At 42.6% G+C, this 27,646-nt stretch overlaps 1 protein-coding gene across 2 annotated transcripts in view; it reads right to left on the bottom strand.

The window, feature by feature from the left end:
* MAU2 (MAU2 sister chromatid cohesion factor) overlaps positions 1–26,086 on the bottom strand; it is a 52,246-nt gene extending 26,160 nt beyond the window's left edge. The window contains exons 1-16 of one of the 2 annotated variants that reach the window (XM_083180266.1): positions 25,727–26,086; positions 23,563–23,580; positions 20,594–20,659; positions 19,996–20,091; positions 19,809–19,903; positions 18,715–18,756; positions 13,559–13,586; positions 12,778–12,933; positions 11,587–11,733; positions 9,935–10,025; positions 5,315–5,418; positions 5,158–5,235; positions 4,893–4,958; positions 4,536–4,619; positions 1,986–2,035; positions 935–1,012 (exon numbers count right to left, since the gene is read on the bottom strand). In XM_083180266.1, the coding sequence (XP_083036392.1) occupies positions 935–1,012; positions 1,986–2,035; positions 4,536–4,619; positions 4,893–4,958; positions 5,158–5,235; positions 5,315–5,418; positions 9,935–10,025; positions 11,587–11,733; positions 12,778–12,933; positions 13,559–13,586; positions 18,715–18,756; positions 19,809–19,903; positions 19,996–20,091; positions 20,594–20,659; positions 23,563–23,580; positions 25,727–26,071 (1,544 nt within the window). In that variant the 5' untranslated portion in view covers positions 26,072–26,086. The remainder of the gene's footprint in view (positions 1–934; positions 1,013–1,985; positions 2,036–4,535; positions 4,620–4,892; positions 4,959–5,157; positions 5,236–5,314; positions 5,419–9,934; positions 10,026–11,586; positions 11,734–12,777; positions 12,934–13,558; positions 13,587–18,714; positions 18,757–19,808; positions 19,904–19,995; positions 20,092–20,593; positions 20,660–23,562; positions 23,581–25,726) is intronic. The other variant, XM_083180273.1, reaches the window with a different exon arrangement.
* Positions 26,087–27,646: the final 1,560 nt, after the last annotated feature.

Below are 27,646 nucleotides of genomic sequence, written 5' to 3' on the forward strand. Positions count from 1 at the left end.
ACATTCTATAGGTCAGGATTTTGACTGCATCCCCAGCAGTACATTGATACCTCCCCCATTTAACATCAATCTGAGCTTGTGTACTACTTTGACCAGTGATAGTTACTAATTAAAATGTGCACAGAATGGATAAAAACCCCACCAAACACAACGTAAGCTGCACCTAGATACGACATCAAAGCCCAAACAATGTCTTTTGTGAAAATTTACTCAGCACCATCTCACTCAGGCGCTTCTCGGTTCCCCAGCGATACTGGCTTTCAGCTGAAAGAGGACTCCTAAAACTATGCATGATGCTGAGGGTACATAGCACTGAACCTTTTCCTTTATGGAGCTAGACATATTGGCATAACTATGCAGTAAATTACAATATGTAATGTATGCAAAAGTAAAAACTACAGAATGGAGCACAAAAAAAAACCATGGCAAAATTTATGACACTGAAGCTGGCCAAACATTTGCAGATCAATTGCCAAATTTGGTTGGCTAATCGGAACAAAAACCTGATAATATTGGAATGACTGTTTTTTGGCAGTTTTCCAGCATTTCAAAGCAAATGTCAACTATCATTTGCAGTCATCGCTTACCAGGTTTTTGTACCAAACAGCCAGATTGGACAATAAATCTGTAGATGTATGGCCAGCTTAAGGCTGGAATTACATTCTGACCCAGCCAAATCGGCGAGCCAACAGACATGCTGTATAATTGCACGATATCACACAAAAGTGTTTGCGGACCCATAGGACAGCAAGCACTTTGGTGCAAATCTAGCATTCAGCCGGCTGAAGGATGTGAGATGGGGTGCCGTTTTTGTAATTTAGACACCAAGGCAACAGCAATTCACACTTTTCCAGCATTTGAGAGATATATCTATCTATCTATACATACATACATATACATACACACAGATGCTGTAATAGTGCTAATTACTTACTTTGCTTCATTGTATCTGCCTTGAAAGAAAGAGAAAAGTCCACGTATATAGAAGGCAGCAGCACGAAGACAATGTGAGCTAAGAAAGAAAACACAATTAGGACGGTGATTGGCTACCTTAATCTGTATTTCATAGCAAACAATCATTTCACAACTGATATATATGTCCTTTGCAACACAATTTTATATATTCAAAATATATCAATTTTAACTTACACTGAAGCTTTCAAGATGTAGTCATGCCATGCGGTCTCTCTACCTATCTATATCTATCTATCAACATACACACACACACACACACACACACACACGTTGACAAGAGAATGACCTCTTGTCTTGATAAAAATGTACTAGCTGCAGTGAAACATTGACCAATATGTGGTCTACCCTCTGTCATATACAATTTACATCATTGCAAAGACCAGTTTTGAGGGAAAGCACTCCAAATTGAGTCCTGCTTGCTACGGTGCCCGTCCAACCGGCTGTCACCCGCCCTGTATCCAGGGAGAATAATGGCCCGCACCCATGTAGACTTAATAAGTAAAACTCCGTTGCACAAATATGTGATCAAACTTTTTTGATACTGCATCACATATTTTACTTATTAAGTCTCCGAGGGTGCATACATACATACATACATACATATATACACACACACACATAGAGATAGATATAGAGAGAGCGAGAATTTCAAAACATACACACAAAAAGATGTTTGACATATTGTGTTTGATAACATGGTGTGACACACTAGGTGATATGCATCTTGTGTATATAGTATGCTATAGACATGGACATGCACCATGGCTACAACTTGCAGCGAGTCAGCAGCACAAACAGTCCAGTATCAAATGAGAGTCAGAACAATAATTCACTGTCAACAGCACATGACCTGTAAACAACTCAAAGGCTTATGTGAAACCAAAGTTTTGAAATATAAAATGAAAAGGGGAAAAAAAAAATTCCTGTGCAATATTATATATAGCTTATACAGCTCAGTGTAAATGAAAAAAACTCATTTCATGCACAATATTGATTCAGACAAGTCTTACCTCACTGGAAAATTATGATCTGGGTTAATTCTTTCCAATAAACTATAAAGCTGTATTAAAAAAAAAAAAAAAAAGTTGCTTTAAATAATACTGAAAGCTTTAAGCACAAAAGACCTAGAAATAGAAAGATATCAGAGCAATGCATGGACTGAGTATTAGATCTGTGAGCAGGAGCTCCCTTGTAAATCGCAGCAGTGTATGAAGATCTGATCCCAGGCAAAATCACATGCGATGCATCGCATGCGACCTCTGACTCATGTCCGATGTGCACGGACCCGAGGGGACTTCAAAAGGCATACAGAAAGCTGCATTTAACCATTTACACCACCTCTTCCCTAGTTGTACATAGTTCCATTTTACCTATATAAAGTATGAGGTACTTATGTAGTATCTGGGCTGCCGATTTTTTGATTGTATGCCTTAAGTTAAGGCATACAATCAGATGCGATGCGATGCGATATCGCATCGCATCCGATATCGCATCCGATATCGGATGCGATGACCCGATTTTTCCATAGGAATCAATGTTAAAATGATTCCTATGGAAAAATGGGTCCTTTTCATACCCCTACTATCCAAGTGGGCATGGAGTTGGATATAAACCTGTGGCGAGCGTAGCGAGCCACCGAGCCCGAAGCGTGGCGAGCGAAGCGAGCCCCGCGAGGGGACGGTATTCGTCCCCTCGCGGGGCTCGCTTCGCTCGCCACGCTTCGGGCTCGGTGGCTCGCTACGCTCGCCACAGGTTTATATCCAACTCCATGCCCACTTGGATAGTAGGGGTATGAAAAGGACCCATTTTTCCCATTGAATTCCATGTTAAAATGGACTCAGTCCATTTTAACATTGATTCCTATGGAAAAATCGGGTCATCGCATCGCATCGCATCGAATCGCATGGTCGCATGCGATGCGATCTCCCGATCCGACCCGATTTAGAAATCGGCAGCCCAGATACTACATAAGTACCAAGTATGATTTTAATTAAGAGTATTTTGTCATTAAATAATAACGCAGCTGTGAGATTATAATCCCTGAAGAAAAAGTGTTGTACTTCTCCACAAGGGAGGGGTACGGGGTGGGTGGCGCTGTGACTTGTGTTGAATCACTAGCTGCTGCTGGTTTATGTCGGAGTTGTCACGTCCGAACTGTACAAGAAAAAAGGGGGGGAGTGTAGCAGCGCTGGTTAGAGTAAATATAATTAAAATACGATAAAAACAGTGCAGATTGGACTGATTGTACAATTTAAAAGAAACAATTTATTAAATGATGAGACCAAAATATGCTGGTAAAACACAAGGGGTAGGTCCTGGGGGGACAAATGGTGTGGGACTGTCCGTTCCTATTACGCCTGGAAATATAGTCATAAAGTGCAAATGTAATATGCGAAATTGGGTTACCGTCCACCTGCAGACACGTTGTAGGGGTGTGATGTAGTTCTCCCTGGGACTCAAGGCCCTGAGTTGGAATGTGGGCCGAGTCACCGTCCAGAGTAGGGGAGACACCCAGGATGGAAATCCCAAAGATGATGTTGGGGTCTTTCAGGATGTAGTTTGGTGTCCACGGTAGGTAAAACCCGAAATTAAGTCCACGGCTGGTCTGTTTCAGAGCCAATCCATTTGGACGGTGACTCGGCCCACATTCCAACTCAGGGCCTTGAGTCCCAGGGAGAACTACATCACACCCCTACAACGTGTCTGCAGGTGGACGGTAACCCAATTTCGCATATTACATTTGCACTTTATGACTATATTTCCAGGCGTAATAGGAACGGACAGTCCCACACCATTTGTCCCCCCAGGACCTACCCCTTGTGTTTTACCAGCATATTTTGGTCTCATCATTTAATAAATTGTTTCTTTTAAATTGTACAATCAGTCCAATCTGCACTGTTTTTATCGTATTTTAATTATATTTACTCTAACCAGCGCTGCTACACTCCCCCCCTAGATTATAATCCCTGCATGTGTACTTTACCATCACCAGTTTATATATGAAAGTTTACCATTGGAGTTATGTTGCCATTTTGTAGTATTTACAGTAATGAACAAATCACGATTTTAAAAAATAAACTTGTACACCTTCCACATTTAAACCGCCAATATCAGCACTTATTTGCAGATTGCAAAAAATTAAATACAAGTTTGAAATCTCTTTTGTAAATCTACAGGACCCCATACACTAGTCCGACTAGTCCTTAGGACAAAATTGCCCTTGAGCTTCCCGGGAGGGCTCACTCACGATTTGCCACTTGGTGTGCCATTTAAACTGCTGAGGAGCTGCAGCAGCGGTGGGGAGCTGGAGAGCAGGGCAGTGGTGATTTGCAGGGGGCGGGCTGCGGCGGGCGCCGGGTAGCTGGTAGTGGCAGATTCCAGCAGCAGAAATTAAAAAAGTATTCAAAAGACTGTCCAGACATTTATTGGGAGAATTCTCTCAACCAGTGTTTTGAAAATACTTCTACTGCCACTTCCCACCCATCAGCCCGGCACCCACCGCTGCCCACCCCTGTGCACACAGGTTCAATCTGTAAGGTCTGACATTTGGTTCTGATTACCTCTTGATGTCGGTTTCCTTCTCGAATATAAACACTCGCTAGATTCGTCACTATAAAAGTCCACAACTCCTGGTGCGTCGTGAGCTGTCAAAAATACAAACATTTTAATGAAAGAGGCAAAACTTGACTACATTCAAAACACTGGTGAATAAATATTAATGTAGTATCACTGCAGAAGAGGATGACAAAACAGTTCCCTCAGTATTGAGGGAGCTTGCTGCCAGCAGTCACCAATACCTCAATCCCTAAGAGGATAGGATGTCTGGAAACACAGGAGGCAGAAATACACATCACCCAGGACTGCTATATTCTTTACCTTTGCTCACACAAACAAATCTCTCCACATTGTAAACTCACCCTAAGAGCCGTTGTGAATTGCGCCTCTGCATTATCCATACAGTTCACAGATATGCAGTATAAACCCTAGAGGGAAAGGAACATGGTTCTGGTAAGAGATAGACCTCATTATTATAGAGGTTACTGCAGAGAACATGTGCATTGCTCAGTTTCTAAGGTGCCTCAGCATTATTTGATAGTTGCATAAACTTATGTTCCACTTTGTTTATTGCAAATGTTTTGAATAAAATAATGCCAATAGATCAGCACATGGGCAACACCTTACCAGCAACGTGTGGAGCTGAGCTGCATGATTAGTAAATAGCCGAGGTGACTGCTGACACAGCTGACAGACCTGGGAGATCTAAACAAAATGGGAGAGTAATTATAATAAAGGCTTCAATACTGAATACATAAGGATATGCACTCATAGCACCGCTTACCTCTTGTAAAGCGGTGGCTTTGTGGCCCGTGACCAGGCGGCACATGATTATGTGCTCCAGCAGGATAACTTGGAAGGAGGACAAGATTGGGCTGCTATCCAGCACTGCAATGAAAAAAAAGGTGGAGAGGTCAATCTATTAGGTTTCCTCTTGCGCACTGCGGCAGTTTTATAAGGTAGCTGCCATCACAGACTTAGCAGGCAGCTGTACAGAACACTACAGCATTCAATGAGCTGAAATAAGGTCTGATATAACTAAAATTATTTCTATATTTCCCTAAATACATAAAAAAAAACCTAAAAGGTACTTGCGTACTTTCACGGTGGCAGCTGGTCGCCCACTCCTTCCGGATCTGTGGGGTAGATTTATGAACTGGCGATCAGGGGAATATGCACTATCCCCGTGCGTTATGGCAGGGGATAGCACTTCCCCTGATCTATGACAACCGCCGAGCGGGTGTCCAACGTGCGGCGCTGTGGGGCAGAAGGCATACGATATTTCGTACTGTGCGCCTGCCTCCTGCCTGATTTTCGCGCCACTATAATAAATCTACCCCTTTGTCCGCTCGCCACACTTTATAAAATCAACTCCACACCGACGTGGATAGTGGGGGTATGAACTATCCACGTCAGCATGGAGTTGCTTTTATAAAGTGTGGTGAGCGTGAGAGAATGTAGACCCAGAAGGAGCGGACGGCCAGCTGCCGCCGTTAAAGTACATAAGTACCCGAAAAAATAAACTTTTAACCACTTCAGTGGTATGCCCGGAAGTTTTTCCGTGCTGTCCCGGAAAATTTACGGGCATACCACCAATATCAAGGTGTGTGCAAGTGGTGCCTGCAGCTGTGCACCACCTCTGTGGGCAACCCCCCAGTCTAAGCACCCCCCTCCCGTTTCTCCCCCCATACATCAGAAAGACCAATCTTAAGGTGGCCATACATCAGAAAGACCTGTTTTACAATCACAATTGTGTCCAGCTTTCTCTTCAACTCGTTGGTGGTTTTTGGATCATGTCCTAGCAGCCACACATGGCAAAGGTATGGGGAGTGGGAGGAAGGCAACAAATTACAATGCTATGGAAGGGGGGGGGGGGGGGGTGTGTGTGTTAAGAAATATATGGGGAGCGTGAGTAAGGGGATAAATTACATTGCTACGTAGGTGGGGGGGTAACCTACGGGGAGTGTACAAGGGGATAATGACGCTGCATTATTGGGGGGGGGGGGGGAGCCGATTATACTGCTGTTAGTAAATAGGACAGGAGGCAGAGACATGAAAAGTGGGGACTCAAGGGGCTAATGATACGGCTATGGGTCAAAGGTTGAGATATATGGATAGCGCGGGCTCAGTGGCCTAATAGCACTGCTATGGGGTGGGGAAGATGTGTGCAACGGGAGAGGTGCCTTTGTGACATTCTAATGTCATGCACATGTCGGACGCTGTACAGATGTTTAAAGTTCAAGCAGTTCAGCCAAATATAATAATCATACATGAACTAGATGAAAATTCATAGACATAAATTTAATATTTAGGGGGTATTCAATGTGAGGGTCACGGCAGTCGAGCTTGCTCGACCACCGTGATCCAGTACCGTTCTCGGTCAGCTCGACCGAGAACATGCAGGCGGAATTCAATGTCCCGCCTGCCGTGGAGCGAGAGTTGCGGCCGGGAAGAGGCGAGCTGCAGCCGGCAGCTCGTCACTTCCCGGCAGATCGAGCCCGACAGCTTGTGATGTCGGGCTCGTTCTGCCGAGATACCTTGCTCAATGCTGTCGGGGAAGACCGCATTGAATAGGGCCCGACGGGAGATGCTCGCCGATGATTGAATATCCCCCTTAATGTACTCTTTCCAACATGATCCAAAAAAGTATAAATAAACACATCTAAAACATACAATTGATGATACCATGCAATTTCATACAGTAAGAATGCTGACCTAAATAAATAAATTACATATAAATAATAAATGAAAATTGACATTCCTCATAATTCATCCAATCTGGGAATATTGAAACTTGGTAGAGTGAACGTTGTAGTATTATGATGAGGCTTGGACCGTAGAGTGAGTCACTTATGACCGAGGCTCAAGCTTAATGGGCCCAGTTCTTGTTGCCCTAAATAGTCTCATATATGGACAATGCTCTGTCAAAACATTTATAGTTACTCCAAGCTCAGATTGCTCATACCACACTCAGTTGCTGGTTGCATCCTATTGCAGCTGGGTGGCTAGGCAGGTGGTCCGGAAATGATTCTGTCGCATTGCGACTCAGATTGCTCATACCAGCAATCGTTTGGCTATATAGCCAAATTTAACCTGCATGTTCAGCAGACATCAATTATTGTTAACGACATTTGGGAGAGCGCATTGTTAAGGATATTGAGTGTACACACTAGAAGATATTGTGAAAGATATAGTTCAGAAGCCCCTTTAAGATGAAATCCAAAGACATCTGTACTAGGATTAAGCAAAAAATGACTAATTGGTTTGGTCTAAATTAATATTACCCTATAACTACATTTACTTGACTTGGATAAAACTTATTAGAACATAGTTATAGGTTGCAATAGAGTAATTACAGGCAGAATGCATCATGAAGGACTTAAAAAATACATATATGTAAATAATTCTATATAAGCATATATGCAATGTGAAACAGATAAAATGCAGACACACCTGAATAGAAAGATATAGATTATACTTTAGTAAATTGAAGACTGAATAAAATGTGTTTTATATAGGACAATGAGTTCATTAATGACAGGCTTACCTTACCATGCCTTTAAGCCAGGATACTCATGAATTACACAAGTTATCTACCCGATTAAACCCAGGTGAACCACAGGCTTGAAATCAGACAGTTACAGAACCTGTGTACTTCATGAATGTGCCAGTTTAAAAAGGAATAGTATGGTAAGCCATAAGGCGCCCCATACACAGTGCGATGTATAGCTGCGATGCACGCTCCCACACACATCCCAAAGCACAGCACAATGTATGTGCTGCCCATACTTTTGTACTATATTGCATCTAGTTCAAGACGCATGAGGCTTTAGCACATTGTATGCGTTTTGAAGTAGATTCGATGCCATCTAGTTCAAAACGCACAATGCACATAGCTACATGCATGGGCATCATCAGTAATGGGAGATTGTGTACAGAAGCATGTGAATATTGATCATAGTTAATACATTATCAAAATACGCAGGATAAAGAGTTCAATATTTTCATTTTCCAGCCACATACTTCATAAAAACGTACGTTTATATATGGGGCAGTACGGATGGTGAAAGGGCTATTTCACATGCTCCGGCTCCTGCCGGGCAGCGAAACCCTGTATGGCCAGGAAGCCGTGCCGCACACAGCAGTTGATGGACACAAATGTGTCCATTCACACGGGACGGCCACGGCCCGGCCGCCCAGTTGCAGCCGGATCCCACCACTGGAAGGGACGGCTGTGGCCACCCCCCTTCATTGTAAACTACTGTGAGCGGCACGGCTTCCTGGCCATGCAGGATTTCACCGCCCGGCAGGAGCCAGACCATGGGAAATAGCCCTAATGGTTAGCATTACTGCCTCACAGCACTGAGGTCATGGGTTTGATTCCCACCATGGCCCGAACTGTGAATTGTATATTCTCCTCGTACTCCGGTTTCCTCACACAATCCAAAAATATACTGGTAGACTAATTGGCTCCCAACAAAATTAACCCTAGAATGTCTGTGTGTGCATGTACATGTGGAAGGGTATATAGGATTGTAAGCTCCACTGGGGCAGGGACTGATGTGAATGTTCAAATATTCTCTGTAAAACGCTGTGAAATGTGTGTGTGCTATATAAGAAACTGTTCATAAATAAATAAGGATATATAGAGTCATGTAGTCAATTAAGAAAAAAAAAGGGATGATGAACAAAGCAACCATCAGAAGAGGACTGCTTTTTAAACAGTAAACAACTTTATTGTTGTAAAGCAGAGTTTTTTTCATGTGACCAACTCCTCTCTTATGGATTGAAGGCCAGACAGCACTTGAAATGGACTATGTGTTTGTGTATTCTAACCTCGAAAACAAAAACTCCCTTATGATTTTGAATCCTGTTGATCCATGCTACCACCTGCAGTTTTAAAAGGTGTTTGTGTTCCTAGTAAGGATGGCCATCGATGGCGATTCTGCACCCAGCCATCAATAGTCAAAGTATGTGATGGATAACCATCGATAGTTTTATCTACCAATGGTTATACCTTATCTTTGGCTGAATGTTCCAAGCGCCAATCAAAATGTGGGGGTGGGGTTTCCGGGTGTCAGGGGCAGAGCTATGCTCTGTGTCCTGACACATCGAAGAAAAAAAAAGAAAGAAACATAGGTTCTCCTTTGCCGTCAATGTAGGGAAACCGTCTGGTTCTCCCACATCAAAGGCAAAAGTATTCAGCATCGGCCATAAAACATCAATGATTTCAAATCATGGTTGGTCATCCCTAGTTCATAGTTTGTGGAAAGCTGCAATTCATCCTGTGTTACCACTATATAGAATTGCTGAGGTATGTTAAATAAAAAAAGGTCCAGTAGAAGTTTAGATTATGGATATAGGCAGGAGAGCTATACAACACAAGCACATACATTATACTTACTCTTGAGCTTTTCTAACTGCATGAGTGCCTTATCTGTGTATTTCTGAGCCTTCTCCAGATAGCCTGCCTGCATGGAGTGCATGACTGTCACCTGTCAGATGAAAAGTGGAAAAAAAAAATATTAAATCATATTGAAGACCAAACAGAACAATGATGGAATTCAAAGGAAATACAGACAAAAGAAAATGTGAAAAAAATTTACACTTTCACCAGCAATTTCCAGCACAATATTCATTTTTCATTTATTAACAGCACTAACATAGCACTGCATATTCCACTGCAACTTTACAAGTGGAGCAGCAGTAAGAAAGCACAACTTGGTAATGACAGACAGACCTAGAGGTAGGAAGGCTATGCTTGCAGGCTTACAAACTACAGTATTTCCAAGCCAATACTGGGAGCATTTATCATGGGACCTAATATCTTACACAGAAAGGGACAAAATGTAAATAATTCAGAAATAGAAATATGTTCAGTAGCAATGATAGGATCACATTACTTCTCTCCGGTAAAAAGATTTAGGTTGTGGGCATAAGGGTTAGGGCTTTGAGTGGTGGTCGAGGTAAGGCACCAGAGGGAAAGTTACGGATAATGTAGCAATAATGACTGGAATGCTGCAGCATAGGAGGTCGGACCCAGAAGATTCCACTGACGGGAAGGCAAGTCACTGCTGGGCTACCAGGGACGAGGGGTCAACATTTCAAGATGAACGTCAAAAGGATCAGTATTATGACTGTACACATATCAGACTCAGCCAGTCAGGATGCTGTTTGATTTAAATCTTATGAAAGGAATAGACCGCTTTAAGGTAGCATTATTTGTTAAGGTCTCTCCTGTTAATCTTATGAATACAGTGATTCTTAACCATAAAGAACCTCTCTGCGCTTTATTTACCAAGATGGGAGTTCTATTGAAGATGGGATGTTTCCCATAGCAACCAATTAGAATCTTGTTATTTAACACTTGCAGGAAGATAAAAGATTGAATCTGATTGGTTGCCCAGATCAACAACCCATCTTCAATAGAATGCCCATCTTAGTAAATAAACCCCTTACTGTCCATTATTTAAGGATTTCCGTATGGGAAAGCAGGAGGGATAGTTACCAAGCTAGCACATACAGATGGAGCAGCGTTTTTTAGACCCCCGGGCAGAGCGCTGTGGCGCACCGGGAGGTTGAGGAACCGCAGCTCCATCTGTAGATAACTCACATGAACATGAATACAGAGATACACAAAACATACCTATTGCTGGTAGTGGAGAACCACTGAACTCACAGAGACTTTTACACTCTTTGCATTTTCCAGAATGGCAAAGTCCATGTCAGATCAGTGGTTTTCCACTACCAGCAATAGGTCAGTTTTTGTGGATTGTAGCCTACATTTTCACACAGGCAGAGGGTTGTTCATATTGATTTGGAAAATAAAACCAAACTGATCGGTACACTAGATAACATTTCCACACACTGGTGACATACCGCAAGACAACAAAAACAAGCTGCCTTAATGGACCATTTCAAAAGGTAGGATCCAAAGTATTTCAATGCAACTTAAATATATGTATGGTTAATGTTTTTATATTATAATTCTGGACAGAACTGGAGAACACATTTTCCTTTGATAAATATTTTATAGAACAGCAAATGGAGACCTACCAAGTAAACCAAAACACACATGTGCTCTTTAGGCAGCCAGTGGAATAGGTCAGCTGGATTGCTGGGTAAAATCTCATCATCATGGAGAGTGGAAATAGTCTGGATGCACTGCTGCAGCTGTTTGAGGCAAGGTTTCACGCTCTTCACCTGCAATACAACCATACAAAACGCTACACACAATATAGATTGTACATGGGTAATGCAAACTAATAACGCACTTACACCTCAAGTTGGGTTGCCAATCCCAGGATCAAGATCGGAATGGGGGGGGGGGGGGGGATCATGGGATTTGGCGATTGGAGTTTCCAATCCAAGGATCTCGGGTTTCGACTGCGCAGTCTAATGCCGGGCAGCATCTGAGTGATGCTGCCCGGCTGTTCCTGATATCTGGCCTTCGGCTCTGCGCAGCGTGACGGTCAGAGATCACACTGCGCAGGCCACATCACTGCCGTCCCCATGCGAACCAGGATGCCCGCTTTAGGAGGCAGCCTAGCTCTGCCACACACCCCTGTTCCCGCTCCGGCTTCTGATGCACTGGTAAGTGAATGTGCGCTTGGTAGAAAAATAAAAAAGTCAATACTAGCTGAACTCCAAAGTCAAGGTGACCACACCACCTAACATTTTTGAGCAACAGTAGGCTCTGTGGAAGATGACCCATGACTAATACAAGACAAACTGGAATTTGATCAAACGCATTTTGATACAATACCTCTGGGAGAACATCCTTTAGACAGAGGAGTCAAAACTGGAGCAAAAAGGCAAGTCACATCAGCTATATGTTCACAGATCGGATAACAACCCAATAGAACCCAAGAACAGATGAGAAACAAAACATTAGACCAGTGGTTCCCAAACTGAGCGCCTAGGCTCCCTGGGGTGCCTCGGAGTGATTGGGGCTTCCAATTATAAAATATATGGGGAAACAGAAGTGAATCGTGTTCCTCACCACATAACTGGACCTAAGGATGACATTTAAGCACAACTTATTTCATTTAATTTTTTTTTTTTTTATTCTTGGTAACAAACTTTGGCCTAGGGGTGCCCTGAAAAATATTCTGATATTCTGATACTCTAGGGTGCCGTGATTCAAAAAAGTTTGGGAACCTCTGCATTAGACTGTTTGGAAGTGGCCTTCTGGAGAAGGTACCCATCACACTAGAGACAGCTGGAGGTTGGTAGATTCAGACATACCTGTCCTGCATCCAAGTAATGTGTCACCTGGAGAACCAAGAAGAAAACCCGGAGGGACTCCTTCTGTATGGGGTTCCCCTGCCAATTCTCAACAATCTGTCCACATAGAGTCAGCAGAGGGTGCACTTCTTGCAGCTTCCGCTCCATCAACAATAGCTAAGACACAAACAGTAAATTACATTTCTGCAAACATGCCTTGTCCAATAGATACCAATGCATTTCTTTATGTGGCCAACTAGTAAGGTAGCATGCCAGGTCATGGATCAATATGATAGAAGCATCTAAAGCGTGCCCTACACTAGAGAGATTTGAACACTTTTCACCCAATTCCGACAGTTCAGGCAAATAAATCGTCTGAAAAGTGACCAAATCGCAACCTCTGCCTCAGACATGGGACCACATATGATAATATCACAGGGGTGGCCAAACCATCAAGATCTACCAACAGTTCATGTATTTCAGGCAAACTGTGGATCTATAGTAGGAATGACAGCAGGTTTGAAAATGTGACAGTTAGTAAGACTACAGCTGTGCTCTAGCTAGGTGATTTGGGAAACGTGGACCGTTGGTAGATCTCGAGGACTGGTTTGGCCACCCCTGATGATATATACGAAAAGGACCACATACGCTATATCATATGTGATCCGTTTTACGGTTGGTTCAAGGAACATCACATGCGACTTGGGGGGGCTTAAGACAATCAAAAAGGGCAGTGGTACATTTAACAGCTCATAATACAGTTAAATAGGGGCAAATACAAAGAAATATATAAAACACTTACCATTCCTTTGCTCAGCAAGAACAATGCTCTGAAAAGAAAGAAAACGTAAGCATCAAGCCAAAAGATACTAGACCCCATAGCCTCTGTTGTATGTGGTCATCTCTAGTACACAGCTGCTAAACATAAAACTGGCGAGCCTGCTAGAAGCAAATGCTTCCAAAGCTAGTAAATGTACTTTCACTCACTGCCAACAGATGGCAGTGTTTTGGAGCCACACGGACACTAGACATATATAGATAAGCCAGGAACATACATAAAGTAACACTGCTATGTTGCTGGCCATGACCTGGAGAGAGATAGTGACAGGGGGCTTATAGGATAGTAATGCATAAATATAATATGTTTATATTTAAATCTTGCTGGTGAATTAAAAATTAATAAAAACATTTAAATTAAAAGAATATGTTATTAATTATTTAACATTGCAAATTATATGGAAAAAGTGTACAGGTTTTAAATAATGATCAATTTAAATAAATAAACACTAAAAGCGACACAAAAATTACAAGAGTTTTCCAAATTTCATGTGGAAATTTATGCAGTATTTACTTAGAATAGACACTGCCGACCTTATGGGTAGAAGGTGTTATTGCAGGAGTATGCACACTTTAAAAACTCAAGGGCTTATTTGCAGTCAGTCTCATAGGGGTGTATTCAATGCTGGGGGCGAGCGGTGACATCGAACAGTGCTGCCTGCTCGTGCTCACCCCATTAACAGCAACAGGGAATCGGTGTATTTTGCCGCAGAAGCTGCGTGACTCGCGGCTAAATGCAGCGGGCTCCCTTCATTAGCCACAAGCCTCGCTGTTTGGGGGAACCTGCCACAGGACAGCGAGGATTCCCCCAGAACGTTGAATACAGAGAGCGGCCGGCACAGGGTTTAAACAGTGAGGATTACTGGTTTTCTGCGATCTCCGCCGTTTGGCCGCTCGTGCCTGCATTGAATACTGCCCATAGACCCTACACCCATATACCAATCTGATGTCTGTTACAGACTAACAAAGCAAACAGTGGTGGGGCAGCATATGACTGACATATTATTCTAGAGGAAGACAACAGAAGAACATCTTTCCACGTCCAGTTGCCTTGTGAAACGTCACCGTGTTCAACCCCACCCCTGCCTATATTGAACATCCGATTTATGCAACGCTGTACAGAAGGCAATGCCATAGTCTTTTGTATTTACCAACAGTAACTGAGTCCAGTCTCTGACACAAGAAGGAAGAGAGAGCCAAAGCAGACAGAGGTGAATGTGGCACTCTCAGACTTACCGGGAGTTAAGAAAGATTTTGATTTTAACAGTTTTCTTGCCATATTTTTTATTTTTTCAGCATGTGCTGAGGCTGGAGGAGTCAGGGCAGTAAAAGTATTGTTCGCTCTTTCAGAAGAAGTGAAATCAGCAGACACAATAAATACATTTAAATTAAGGTTGAACAAGCAGCTATTGGATAAAAACATCCAGGTGTACAACCAATAAATATAGGGCAAAGTGGAATTAAAGTAAAAAATTCAAACTGAGCTTTAGCATCCAGACAACACCCTCTGGAAAAGGTTGAACGTGATGGATGTAAGACTTCTTTCAACCGAAACTACTATGTTACTATATTAGTTATTAACTGTCACTTTGTGAATGATCAAACTATTATATATACAGAATCATTTCTGATTACTGCTAATGCCCACATATTTTGTAAACTGGCACGTTAGCAGTTTTTGACTAAACCAATATTGATTTTTCTTCTACGATCCCATGGCAGTCATACTTAGGGATATTTCCCTTATTCCTAGGATTAGACAGGGTGACTTTTTTAAAGTCTCCACCCATCTGGGGTACATAAGTCCACTCCTCTCCTTCCTCTATGTCTTTTTTCCTGTCTCCTAAAAGGTTAGACAGAGTAGGGTGTTATTTTATTTTGCAGGGCTTACCTCAGGGTTGGCTGCCCGGGGGGAATGGAATCAGGTTGGCCTTCAGAGCTTCCATCCTGTGTAAGTATACGAGCAGCCATCAAGCTGCAGGAGCACACCGGGTGCGGCGGCAAGCTCTGCTCCCCGGCAGCGAGTCACGGATACTCACAATGGCCGCATTCGGCTCTTACTATATGCTGCTTACCTGCTCTGTGCAGCTATTGTCTCCGGTCACGCTGGAGTGAGGAGAGTGGGCATGTATAGCATCCAGCATGTGGCTACTTCCGGGACCATTTTTTCTAGGTTTATCATGAAGGTCAGGTGACCGGAGGAGAGGTCACTTCCGGGTTACTGGCTATATAATACAAGGCAGTGCTGACAGTCATTCACTCTACAGTAGGGATGGCCATCGTTGCAATTGCCATCGATGGCAATTCTGCAACAGGCCATCGATGGTGCTAAACTATGCAATGGATGACCATCGATATTTTTAAATATCGATGGTCATCCATTGTGTTTGATTGATTGGCCTGTGGGCCAATCAAAACACGGGGGCTGGGCTTCGCGAGAGCCGGAGCTATGCTCCGTGTCCCGGCACTTTAAAAAAAAACGCAAATCATCCTTTTGCTGTTCCATCAATGGAGGGAAACTATCTGGTTCTCCCCCATCGATGGCAAAAGTATTCGACATCGGCCATGAACCATTGATTATTTTGAATCATCGATGGTCGAAGGCCATCACTACTCTACAGGACTGGTCCTGTGAGCATCATGAATCCTTCCCCCCATAAGCTGAGTTCTCCCTTGCTGAGGTAAGCTCTTATTTTTTGGGAGCTATTAGATGCTTTATTTTTTAGTTAGTTATATATTCTTTTATATATTTTAGTGTGCTTTCTGCTTCTCCAAGCGAGAAGAAAGTTTCTAAGAAGAAACATACTATGATGAGATGTGTCTCATGTGACAAAGTATTACCAGACAAAAAGTTCTTCCTGTAAGGAAGAATTTTTACAATTACAATCTACTAAGAGATCCAGATCTCAAACCAGTCTGGAATATGACACCAGAGTTTCTTCTGAGGACAGAATGGATGAAGTTGGTGGCTCATCTGGCAATAAGTCTGGAGAAATTAAAAAAGGAAGCAAGTTCATTTGATTTAGAATTAGTACAAGGCTTATTGAAAAATATTCATAAAGCTATTGACTATAAGGAGCCAGCAAAGCCAATTGATCAGGATATATTGTTTGAAGATCGGGCTAAATCAGGAAGATGTTTCCCTGTACATCGCGTGATGAAAGATCTTATATCTAAAGAATGGTCTTCTGTGGATAGAAGAATTGGTAGAATTTCAAGAATAGAGAACATGTATCCGTTTAAAGATGAACAGTTAACAAGCTAGTGTGATGTCCCTAAAGTAGACGCAGCAGTCGCTGAGGTCACCTCCAAGACAACCATCCATCTAGAGGACGGGGTGTCCTTTAAGGACTCTATGGATAAAAGAATTGAAAATTCCTTAAAGAAATCTCATTTAGCGTCATCAATTTCTTTGAAAGCTGGAATAGCGGTAGCCTCTTCTGCCAGAGCTCTAAGACTATGGAGTACTGAAATGCATAAGGATATGGAGGAGAAGATTTCTCGACAATATCTTAGAAAAAATATCTTGAGATCATGCAAAAAGCTATTCATTAAATATGCGAAGCATCCCTAGATCTGGTGTCCTTTTCATTTAAGGCTATGGCGGCTGGAGTGGTAGCTAGAAGAGCCCTCTGGTTAAGAAATTGGAGTGCTGTGGAGCCGGAGGACATCTACACAAAGTGCCCAGCAGAGTTTGAACTGGTGGAGGGACATTCATGCTCATTTGGAACTGCTTTTCTGTCAGTTCCTGGACATCCGGTAATTGCCAGCCTCCATTTGTTTAAGGATTCATACCATTTAGGGATTCATGCACTTTATCTTTAGTGCTTGTCAAGTTTTAACTATCTGTATTTTAAGTGTTTGTTTTATGATGATATTAAGTTGAGTGGTGTTTGAAAAAAAGTCCTTTAACTTCAAAGATCTGTTAAAGGACCAAAACTTAAAAGGTCTTTTCAGACAATGTTTCAGTGGTAGCACACCTGAATCATTTAGGGGGCACCAGGCGCAGTTCCATAATGAGAGTCATGAAACCAATTATACCATAGGCAGAGATTAATCTAAAGTCCCTTTCGGCAATATATGTACCTGGCAAGGAGAACGAGCCAGCAGATTATCTGAGCAGGAATGATATTCTTCCAGGATAATGGGCACTGAATCCAGTAGTCTTTCAGTTGGTGGTAAGGAGGTTTGGAAAGCCAGAAATAGACCTGATGGCCACTCACATGAACTGCAAGGTAGAGAAATTCTATGCAAGATTCTACTGGGAGCCCTGGTGACAGACGCATTTTCGGTCAAATGGGAATGTCAACTAGGATATCTGTTTCCTCCAACTCAATTGATAGGTCGTGCTCTCAAGAAGATACGGGAAGACAAGGCAACAGTCCCTTTTGGCCCAGGAGGCCTTGGTTCCCGATGATCCTGAAACTTGGTATACAAGAACCAATGATTCTGCCAGTAAGACCAGACCTGTTGGTGCAAGGGCCTCTATATCACCCCAATCCGGAGATATTTGGTCTCAGGGCCTAGAAGTTGAAAGGAGACATCTGAGGCAAACAGGTGTATCCGATCAAGTAATCGAAGTCTTACTTAAAAAGAAGGAGGGATCCTCATTGGCTTATTACAGACCTTATTACAGAACTTGGCGTAAGTTCTTATTACTGAAAGGAATTTCAACTGTAATATCAGAAGTTCCTACTCCTCAAGTACCTAAATTTCTCTATGAAGGTATTCAACTTGGTCTTGTTGTTTCTACTATAAAATGTCAAATAGCAGCTTAGTGTCCTGTTGGACAGAAAAATAGCCAAAGATTCTGTAAGGCTATTAAGAAAAATCGCCCTGCCAGGAAATCTATGGTGGCACCTTGGGATCTCAATGTGGTTCTGAATACCCTGATGCAAGCACCTTTTGAACCTTTGTCTCTAGCAGAACTGAAGTTCCTTTCATGGAAAGTACTATTCCTGGTCACAATAACTTCCGCCAGAAGAATTAGTGAAATTCAAGCCCTTTGGGCAAAAGAGCCTTACTTGATTTGTTTCCAAAATAGAGTTCTGTTAAAAGCACATCCAGACTTCCTACATAAGGTGGGATCTAAGTTCCACCTTAATCAAGAGATTGTCTTACCTGCATTCTATGCATAGAGATTCTATGTGGATCCCACCAGCCCTGAGGAAGAGGAGTTACACTCGTTAGATTTGGTCAGGGCTATTTTTATATATCTTCAGAGAGTAGAAGGTTTTAGAAGATCCAGGCATTAGTTTGTAATACCGGAAGGGCCAAGAAGAGGATTGGTCCCATCTAAACAGACTTTAGCCAGATGGATCAGAAGTCTCATTACGTTTGCTTATGAGCAAAAAGGAAGGCCAGCTTCTCAGATTGTTAAAGCACACGACAAGAGCTATGGGCTAGGAAGGCTAAAGCATCAATGACAGACATCTGCCAAGCTGCTACCTGGTCGTCTGTACATACGTTTAATAAGCATTATGCTTTGGAGATTCCTTCTGCCCACTTTGGGGAAAATGTGTTAAAAAAAGTGCCTTAAATAAATAATTATTGTATTGATTAAGTTTCCCTCCCTTTCTTGCTTTGGTATGTCCCCCAGTATGTATGGCTGCCATGGGATCATAGAAGAAACCAGCGAATTATACTCAACGGTAATTCCATTTCTTCGTAGAAATCCATGGCAGCCACAAGAAAGATCCCTCCCATGTAGGAGTTGTGCTTTTTATTCTCTAGATCGCAAAGAGGAGACACTCAAAAGACATAGAGGAAGGGGAGGAGTGGACTTATGTACCCCAGATGGGCAGAGACTATTATAAAAAAAAAAAAAAAAAAAAAAAAAAATCACCCTGTCTAATCCTAGGAATAAGGGAAATTCTTAGGGATATAGAGAAAAAAAATCACAACTCCTATATGGGAGGGATCTTTCTTGTGGCGGCCATGGATCTCTACGAAGAAATGGAATTATCAGTGAGTAGAATTCGCTGGTTTATATTCAATAATAAAAGTTACTTTTTATTTCCCAGATAATGCATGATACCTACAGTAATCTTTCCTTTGATTATACATTTATATGGTCAGCAACATGGAGTCGGGACCCCATACTGAGAAGGTTGGGACGCACAGTTTAAGAACCGCTGCTCTAGAAGTACCAAATTTAGCATAATCAAGTTGTGAATTATTGTCAATGGTGTATGTATCTATTTATAGCTTTTTACCTGGTGTACTCGGAGCCCACGACACGTGCATACTCAGCACCAACACCTAGCAGGTCACATGCTGACACCAAGTCTTTCTCAAGAGTGTGAAGTTGCTACAAAAGAGTAACACAAGTATTTAGATGAGCATCGCCCCTATCAGAATCTACACAGGCACAATTCGCAGAGCGGCTGAGTGGATACTCACAGCGAGCTGGAAAAGCAACCGGCAATGCCAGTATGGGGTCTGTTGAGAGATCTGGATTGCCTTACGTAGGAGAGGCTTTGCAGCATCCACAGAATTCTGCAACAAAATGTTACCGCAATTGATATGTAATGCACAAAACAAACTATACATATTTTACAACAAAATATAAATCTGTGCATCAGTCTTCTGCACTGATTACTAGCTCCCACTCACTATTACAGGACTTTCATCAGGCTGCTCCCACCCTATAGAATGCCCTTCCATAAACAATAACGGTCTATTATCACTGGCAATATGGTCGCTGAGCAACCATATTGCCAGCGATTGGAGTGTGATTCCCAGCTGATTCCCTCTGCGGCTCCCCCGGCAGAGGTTCCCTTTCATCAGCGACCATCTCTGGTCGCTGATGAAAAGGAGACACTGAGAAATATATTGCTCCCGTGTGTACACAGGTTTAGACTCTACTAGCCTCCAAACTTTCAAGCGTTCCCAGAAAACTCATCTCTTCAGGCAAGCCGATCATAATTAAGAACCACAAGCATAAACCTCCGAGGCACTTATTATATGTAACTATTATTATATTATTATAGTTACTCACCTCCTGGCAATATAACTCTGACAAAAGACTTGCAGCTTCAAACTTCACATCTTCAAACTGAGGAATCTGGAGACCGTGAGTTAAGCTTGCCAACTTAGACAGAAAACAAGGGGCATGAACATTTTTTTTTTTTGTTTTAACCATACAAATATATTACTTATGAAGCCAACTGTAACTATTGTTTGTAGAAGACAAAGCATGAAAGCTTATTTAAAAAAAAAAAAAATATGTATTGAAAAGAAAGTATTGAACCATTTAAGTCAAAAGATCAGATGCTCTCAGAGGTTTGGCCTTGGGGACTGGTTTACAACATTTGTGTGGAGGAATCAACATATTGTTAAGGCCACAAAAGCACCTCTGGAATGGTCAGGACAAAGCAGTTCATTCTTCTTGCTTCCCTATAGAGGAGCGCAGGAAAAATCAGTGATGTTTTGCTACCATTTTAATTGGTAACATGCAAAGTAACTTCATTGCAGCATAGCAAATAGGACTGAATTTCCCCCATAGGAAAAAAAAATTGCATATTTTAAAAAGGCATAACTTGACAATTAAGATGCTTTAATGAAATAAGTATAGCATAGGTCAGGCATGTCCAAACTATGGCCCTCCAGCTGTTGGGAAACTACAAGTCCCATCATGCCTTGCCACAGTTTTGCTATTAGAGAATACTAAAACTATGGCAAGGCATGCTGGGATGTGTAGTTTCACAACAGCTGGAGGGCCACAGTTTGGACATGACTGGCATAGGTCATTTCAACTCTCAGTAGAAAAACACAACCAGTCCCAGTTACAACAGTCGTCCATATAGATTTCTCCAGCCAGCTAACATCAAATAATGGTCAAAATACTCTTGTGTTGCTATGCAGGCCTGGTCTCACATATGGTTGACCCTGAACATTCCTTCTTACCACTATTCCATGATGGTTACTGAGCCACTTAAATATCTAGTGGGTCCATAGTAGCAGTATGAAGCAGCAGTTGTGTAATTATTGCTAAATGCTAAATTGGTACCCATGCACAGCATCGCCAGTGTCTCTACACCGTGACAAACTGACTTCAGAGGCATTTCCTGCATTACATTTCAATATATTTACACCAAAAGTGAAGTTAGCCTGTAAAATGACAAATGCCTTAATAATGAAATATAGTTCTGGTGACTGTACGAAAAGTCACTGTAGTCAGAAAAAGCCCTGCAAGCTTGCTTCCTGTTTATATTTCAATGTATAATGGTAATTCACAAGTTCAAATAGTAATTTTAGTTCCGTACTATATTAGATTCAACTTTATTGTCATTACCCCTCAGCAAATGACTAGATTTATGTAATTTATAAAACATTATATATTTTGATCATAGATAGACAAAGTATTTAAAAGCAAGCCAGCTAACTGGAGGCTACAGACTATATGAAGACATTTAAATCTATAGAAGTCATCTCAAAACATATGGTGGATTCTTATGGACTTTGCCAATTTCTGGTATAATCTACAAAGTGTTTGAACAAAAACAAAATATATGCTAGGTCAGGCAGTGCTGCGCCGCTGTCACAGCACACAGAGCGAGCTGTCAGAGCCAGTGTTCTCCAGTGGAGACCACTGGCGACATTAATGGACACTGCCCATCAATTTTGGCCAGCGACATGCGGCCCCTACACAAACACAGATGTAGGCGCATTTTCTAAATGACTTTGCCAAACTAAGCAAAGTCGCTTAGAAAACGCCTTAATAGCTGCATGTGTCTAGGCCTTAAGACACAGCAACATTCCTTTACACTTTTCTGATCACTTCACACTATAAGTTTTTAATCAATATTAGATCCTCATGCATTTAAACTTTTAACCCTTTGAGTGCCAAGGGAATTTGTCAAAATAGATGTAAAAATTGCCACGTAAACCTTTATTAACCCTTTGCGTGCCAATGTTGCTGTGAGAGCCTAAAAATGTCAGCGCCACTCTTTTTTTTTGGTGCAAACTAAACTTTAATTTATTGATTTGGCTGTATTTCAATTTATACTAAAAGAACAGTCACTTTGAGCGATACTGGCATTTTTAGCAGATATTTTGAGGATTGCTCACAGCAATGTTGGCAGTCAAAGGGTTAAAGAAAATATACATGTACTCACTCTCTCTACAATCTCTAGCCAAGCCATGACTGAAGAACTTTTAAGGTGGCCATACAATGATCAGACTTCTTGGATCCCCTTGAGCTGCCCGGGACCTTCACATATGACAGGATAGCATGCGATACTTCGCATGCAGTTACATGTGAGGTATTGCATGTGATCTCCGTTCGCTGCTGCAGGGAGGAGGGGGGAGTTAAGTCGAAAATCATAAGTGCAGTCATATGTATGATCTCCGGCTTGGATCCAATGCTCACGGGACCATGGTTCGGATGTCAACACAGGTCCAATTTAGCCACTTTTCACCTGATCCGTCAGCATTTGTCTTTTGTCTAAACATACTCGTTATTTAGTGTTGCTTAGTATGTGCTACAGGCTGATGCACATAGATTGGGTAGTGCGATGAGGCGGGCACATTGTGCAATACCAGAACAGCACATCAAATCCAATTTCTGTACTTCAATGTTAAAACGTCAGGCATTTTTCCACTTAATTTATCCTTTAAACATTGGGTTGTTAGCACCTACAATGATCAGGTTTAGGTCTGAAATCCATATTTTCGAGGCAAAAATTGTGCTTGAAAGTTTACACACAATCATTGACAGGAGCTGACTGGTTAGTGCTTTATTTCTTTTTACACTTCTATAAATGCACCCCCCCCCCTCCCCCCAGTGCTGCTCTTCTGAACATAAGTAGGGTGTGCAAACCTAGTGCACTGGTTTTACAAGGATGATGCAGCAATATGTTCAGTTTAAAGACTAGAATGTGTGTACATGCCATACAGTATCAAGGCATTAATTATGTATCATCAATCAATGCTGATTTTAATTTCATCACCCAAAAAAAAGGATACTTGTTGAGAAATTAACCACTGAAAAACAAAACCAGAAAGGGTAGATTAGTCACAAGAAAGAAAAGTATGTAATCTAGAAGAATAGTACAAAACGAGGTGAAACCCAGTTTACGCAACAGGTTCCAAATTCATGGAACCAGCAGGATTAAAGCAGCAATCAGTCAGAAGGCTTAAAAGGACCTCTGATTACCACTAAGTCTAATACCCCATTCACACCAGCCTAAATTCCCGGGTTGAATCCAGGAAAAACCTTGTACTAGCGCTGGTGTGAAAGGTTCCCGGCTAGGTACCAGGGTTGTTCCCGGGTTCAACCCGGGGACCTGGCTGGTGTGAAAGGTACAGGGTATACTTACCCGGGTTGCCGTGTCCTCCGTGTCCTGTCCGTCGGGAATTCATGCAGGCGGCGGGCGCAAATGACGAGACAGCCGGTGGATGATGATGACGCAGCTCTCCGGCGGCAGTGAGGACGCCGGAGAGCTGCGTCATCTTCATCCGCAGCCTGTCCCGTCATTTGCGCCGCCGCCTGTGTGGATCCCTGGCCTGCACGGAGGATCAGCAACCGGGGTGAGTATTCTCCCCACCTCCGCCGCCATCCCGCCTCCTCCCCACCTCCTGCCGGCCTCCTTTCCGCCCCCTTCTCACACCAGAAAATGCAGGGACATTTCTGGTGTGAATGGGTCCAAACCCGGGAATGTCCCTGCTTGTCCCGGGAACTGAATTCCCGGGTTTGTCCCTGCATTTCTGGTGTGAATGGGGTATTAGTTGTCAGCTGTCCGAAAACCTTGTGTTTCCAATAAACATAGGACCTTTTATATTCCAGACTTTTTTTTGCTGACATTTATAGCCGGACACCAAAACTAGTGACAATTACTCATAATTGGGTATCTAGATAGCAGACTGCTTGATTGTACACAACAAAATACATTTTAAACCTAGGTTGACATTAATAATTCTATGGAAAATTTTACTTTAAGTATGTTTAGCCCAGTTGGTGGCACTGGCATTTTTCTGGTTATTTCAGCCCAAAAAAATAGTTTCAAAATAAATAAAAGTCTGAAGGGATTCAATTGAAACAAATATATGAAGTTGTAACATGTAAATAAGTTTCTCATTTTGCTTTATTTAGCTCATTTAGTAAACAATAAGTGCAGCACATTTCCAGTGTATACAAATTGGGCATTGTAAAGAAATAAACATAATGTAAACTTCAACGAAAGCATAGCCTTTAGTAGTAAAGCAATGATCAAATAAGCAAGGCCCTGAGCAAAATAGTTCATACATTCAGGATAAAGCCAGTCAGTATACCAAGAGAGAGACAGTTTTAAATAATGGGAGAAAAAAAATGTTGGTGACCTCCTAGAATATACAGTAGCTGTATACACTAGGAGACTACTCTGAGTGGAGAAGTCGCTCCCAATCCCCGTTGAGCCACCCAGGAAACTCCAGTATATTGTATGCGGTCCTTTTGCACATGACATATTGCATGCGATTGCAGCCAAGTCTGCCTTGCTTAGCTGCAATCTGACAAATCTCTCCTGCTGGCAGTGCAATTCAAAGGCTCCAATGCAATGTGCATGGGGCCATGCATCAAATCTGCTGTCAAATACACACAATTTTTTTTGTTTTACTAATTGCATGTATATCATCCAAGTGTTCTGGGCACCTAGAGAACAGATGGGAAGAGCAGATTTCCTGCAGACAGAGGAGTAGATACAATGTAACTGTTGCCAATGATAGACTGTCAGGATAATGGAACTGTAGAAGTGTAATTAGCACTATAGTGGATAGAGAAATACAGAATGTGATGGGGCAGTTGTGTGGGGGCAAACTGATCTTGAATGACATTTGCATCTCAAACATTAAATGTAAATATTGTTTAACAAATGTCTTTCATATATAGTTACACTGACTTTATATGAGCACCGATCTTATAAGGTTACCAGCTGCCCCGCCAGAGATACAGGCGGCCGGGGCTGATCAGCAGCCTGCAAATCCTCATCTGTGGAGCGGAGCAGGCAATGCTGGAGTTCTGCCAACACTAGGATGAAGGATGCCCCCTAATGCCCACTCCCCCAGATCAGTGCCCCACGCCCGTATTCTTGGTACCCCAACCCCAGTGCGCACTCTCTCCCACTCCCCAGGCCGGGCTCCGCTCTCCTCTTACCGCCTTCTCCAGGTGCTGCCGGGCCAGCTCGCTGTTCTTGGTGTGGTGGTATAGGACGGAGCCGAGCTGCAGGTGAGTCCGGGCCTCGATACGCTGCGGCGGCTTGAACTGGAAGACGGCTTGCAGGCAGTGCACGCACAGGCGGATCTTGGGAGGGCTGGAGGTGCGGAAGTGCTCGGCGAAACCCAGCAACGCTAAGTACCACGACTCCGAGGCCTCAGCCTGGGGAGCCACCACCGCCGCTGCCGCCATCACTGACACCAACAACAAGGCCCTGTCCCCGCCTCCGGGGCCAAACTCGCGAGAGCGGCGCGCAGTGCCGTCTGGGAATTGTAGTTCCTCCATTGTCCGCAGCTGCTGCACCCCGGCTGCAGTGCCCGGCCGGAACTCACGCCTAGTAGCAATGTATTGCTGGCGCGCATGTCTGTGTGTCACTAATAGTGATGTATCTGGTGCTTATATATTTATTAACAGTTTCTTATATAGCGCAGCATATTCCGTTGCGCTTTACAAAGGGGACAGTGATACAACAAAACAGGGTATTTACAGACAGTCAAAATGTAGGAGGGCCCTGCTTGCAAGCTTACAATCTTTAGCTTATGTTATATTCAGATCATATATATATATATATATATATATATATATATATATATATATATATATATATATATATATATATATATGAAGATGCTAATAAAGTTAGCGAAATGTTGATAATACTACAGACTACAGAATCTTTTTTGGTGGTGTGACGTGAGTGCCGCTGTTCTGCATTATATATATTCCCACCATTATGTCTGTCACCTATATCCAGATGTAGCACCGTGATGTCACTCTACGTGTCTCATTTATAACACGTTTTATTACCAATATTATTATCATCATTTATTTGTATGGCGCCATGCGGGTTCCGCAGCGCCTAAAAAATTACTTAAATGAGAAAGAACATGAAAACAATGTTTCAATTGTTTCAGAGATCACGATAATGGAATTTTATGATTGTAAACAAAGTAATAAGGTGAGACCATACCTTCCAACTGTCCTGCTTTCCGTGGGAATGTCATGTTTTTGGGGGGACGTTCCCATGTCCTGCGGTGGTGGGTGGGGGGGCAGTTGGAAGTCCTCCCTGACACCCGGCAGAGCAGCAGTGAATGCACACAGCGTCTATTCCCACAGCAGCAAAACAGAGTGGGTTTTCACGGGAGTGATGCGATTTGTAGTCAATGCCCCATTGCCAGCGGGTCATGCGTGCCGCAAAACACAATTCTAAAGTTGGGAGGTATGGGTGAGACTATGGTGTTTATTTACTAAGATGGGAGTTCTATTAAAGATTGAATGTTGCCTATAGCAGCCAATCAGAATCTTATTATTTATTTAGCACCTTCTAGAATAGATAGACTGATTAGTTGCCCATAGCAACATCCCATCTTCAATTGAACTCCCATCTTAGTAAATAAACCCTATATTTAATTCACCTTATATCAGTTTAACTTTCTGCTTACTGTGGGTTATGTCAGTCAGGGTCGGACTGGGACCAGAAAGAGGCCCTGGCATTTTGAGCACACAGGCCCACCTGCAGTATGCGGGACCCTGGTGCGGTGAAAAGGGGGCGTGGCATCATGGAAAGGAGGCATTACACTGCCCATTTCACATTATGGAACACACCGTTATGCCCATTCCACATTATGGAACACACCGTTATGCCCATTCCACATTATGCCACACACCGTAATGCCCATTCCACATAATGCCGCTTACCATAATGCCCATTACACATTATGCCGCACACCGTAGTGCCCACTACACATTAAGCACACACCGTAATGCCAATTACACAAATGCTGCACACCGTGATGCCCATTACACAATATGCTGCACACCGTGATGCCCATTACACAATATGCTGCACACTGTTATGCC

This window comes from Crinia signifera, chromosome 1, assembly GCF_055691185.1.
Source record: "Crinia signifera chromosome 1, ASM5569118v1, whole genome shotgun sequence".
Classification (NCBI taxonomy): Eukaryota; Metazoa; Chordata; class Amphibia; order Anura; family Myobatrachidae; genus Crinia; species Crinia signifera.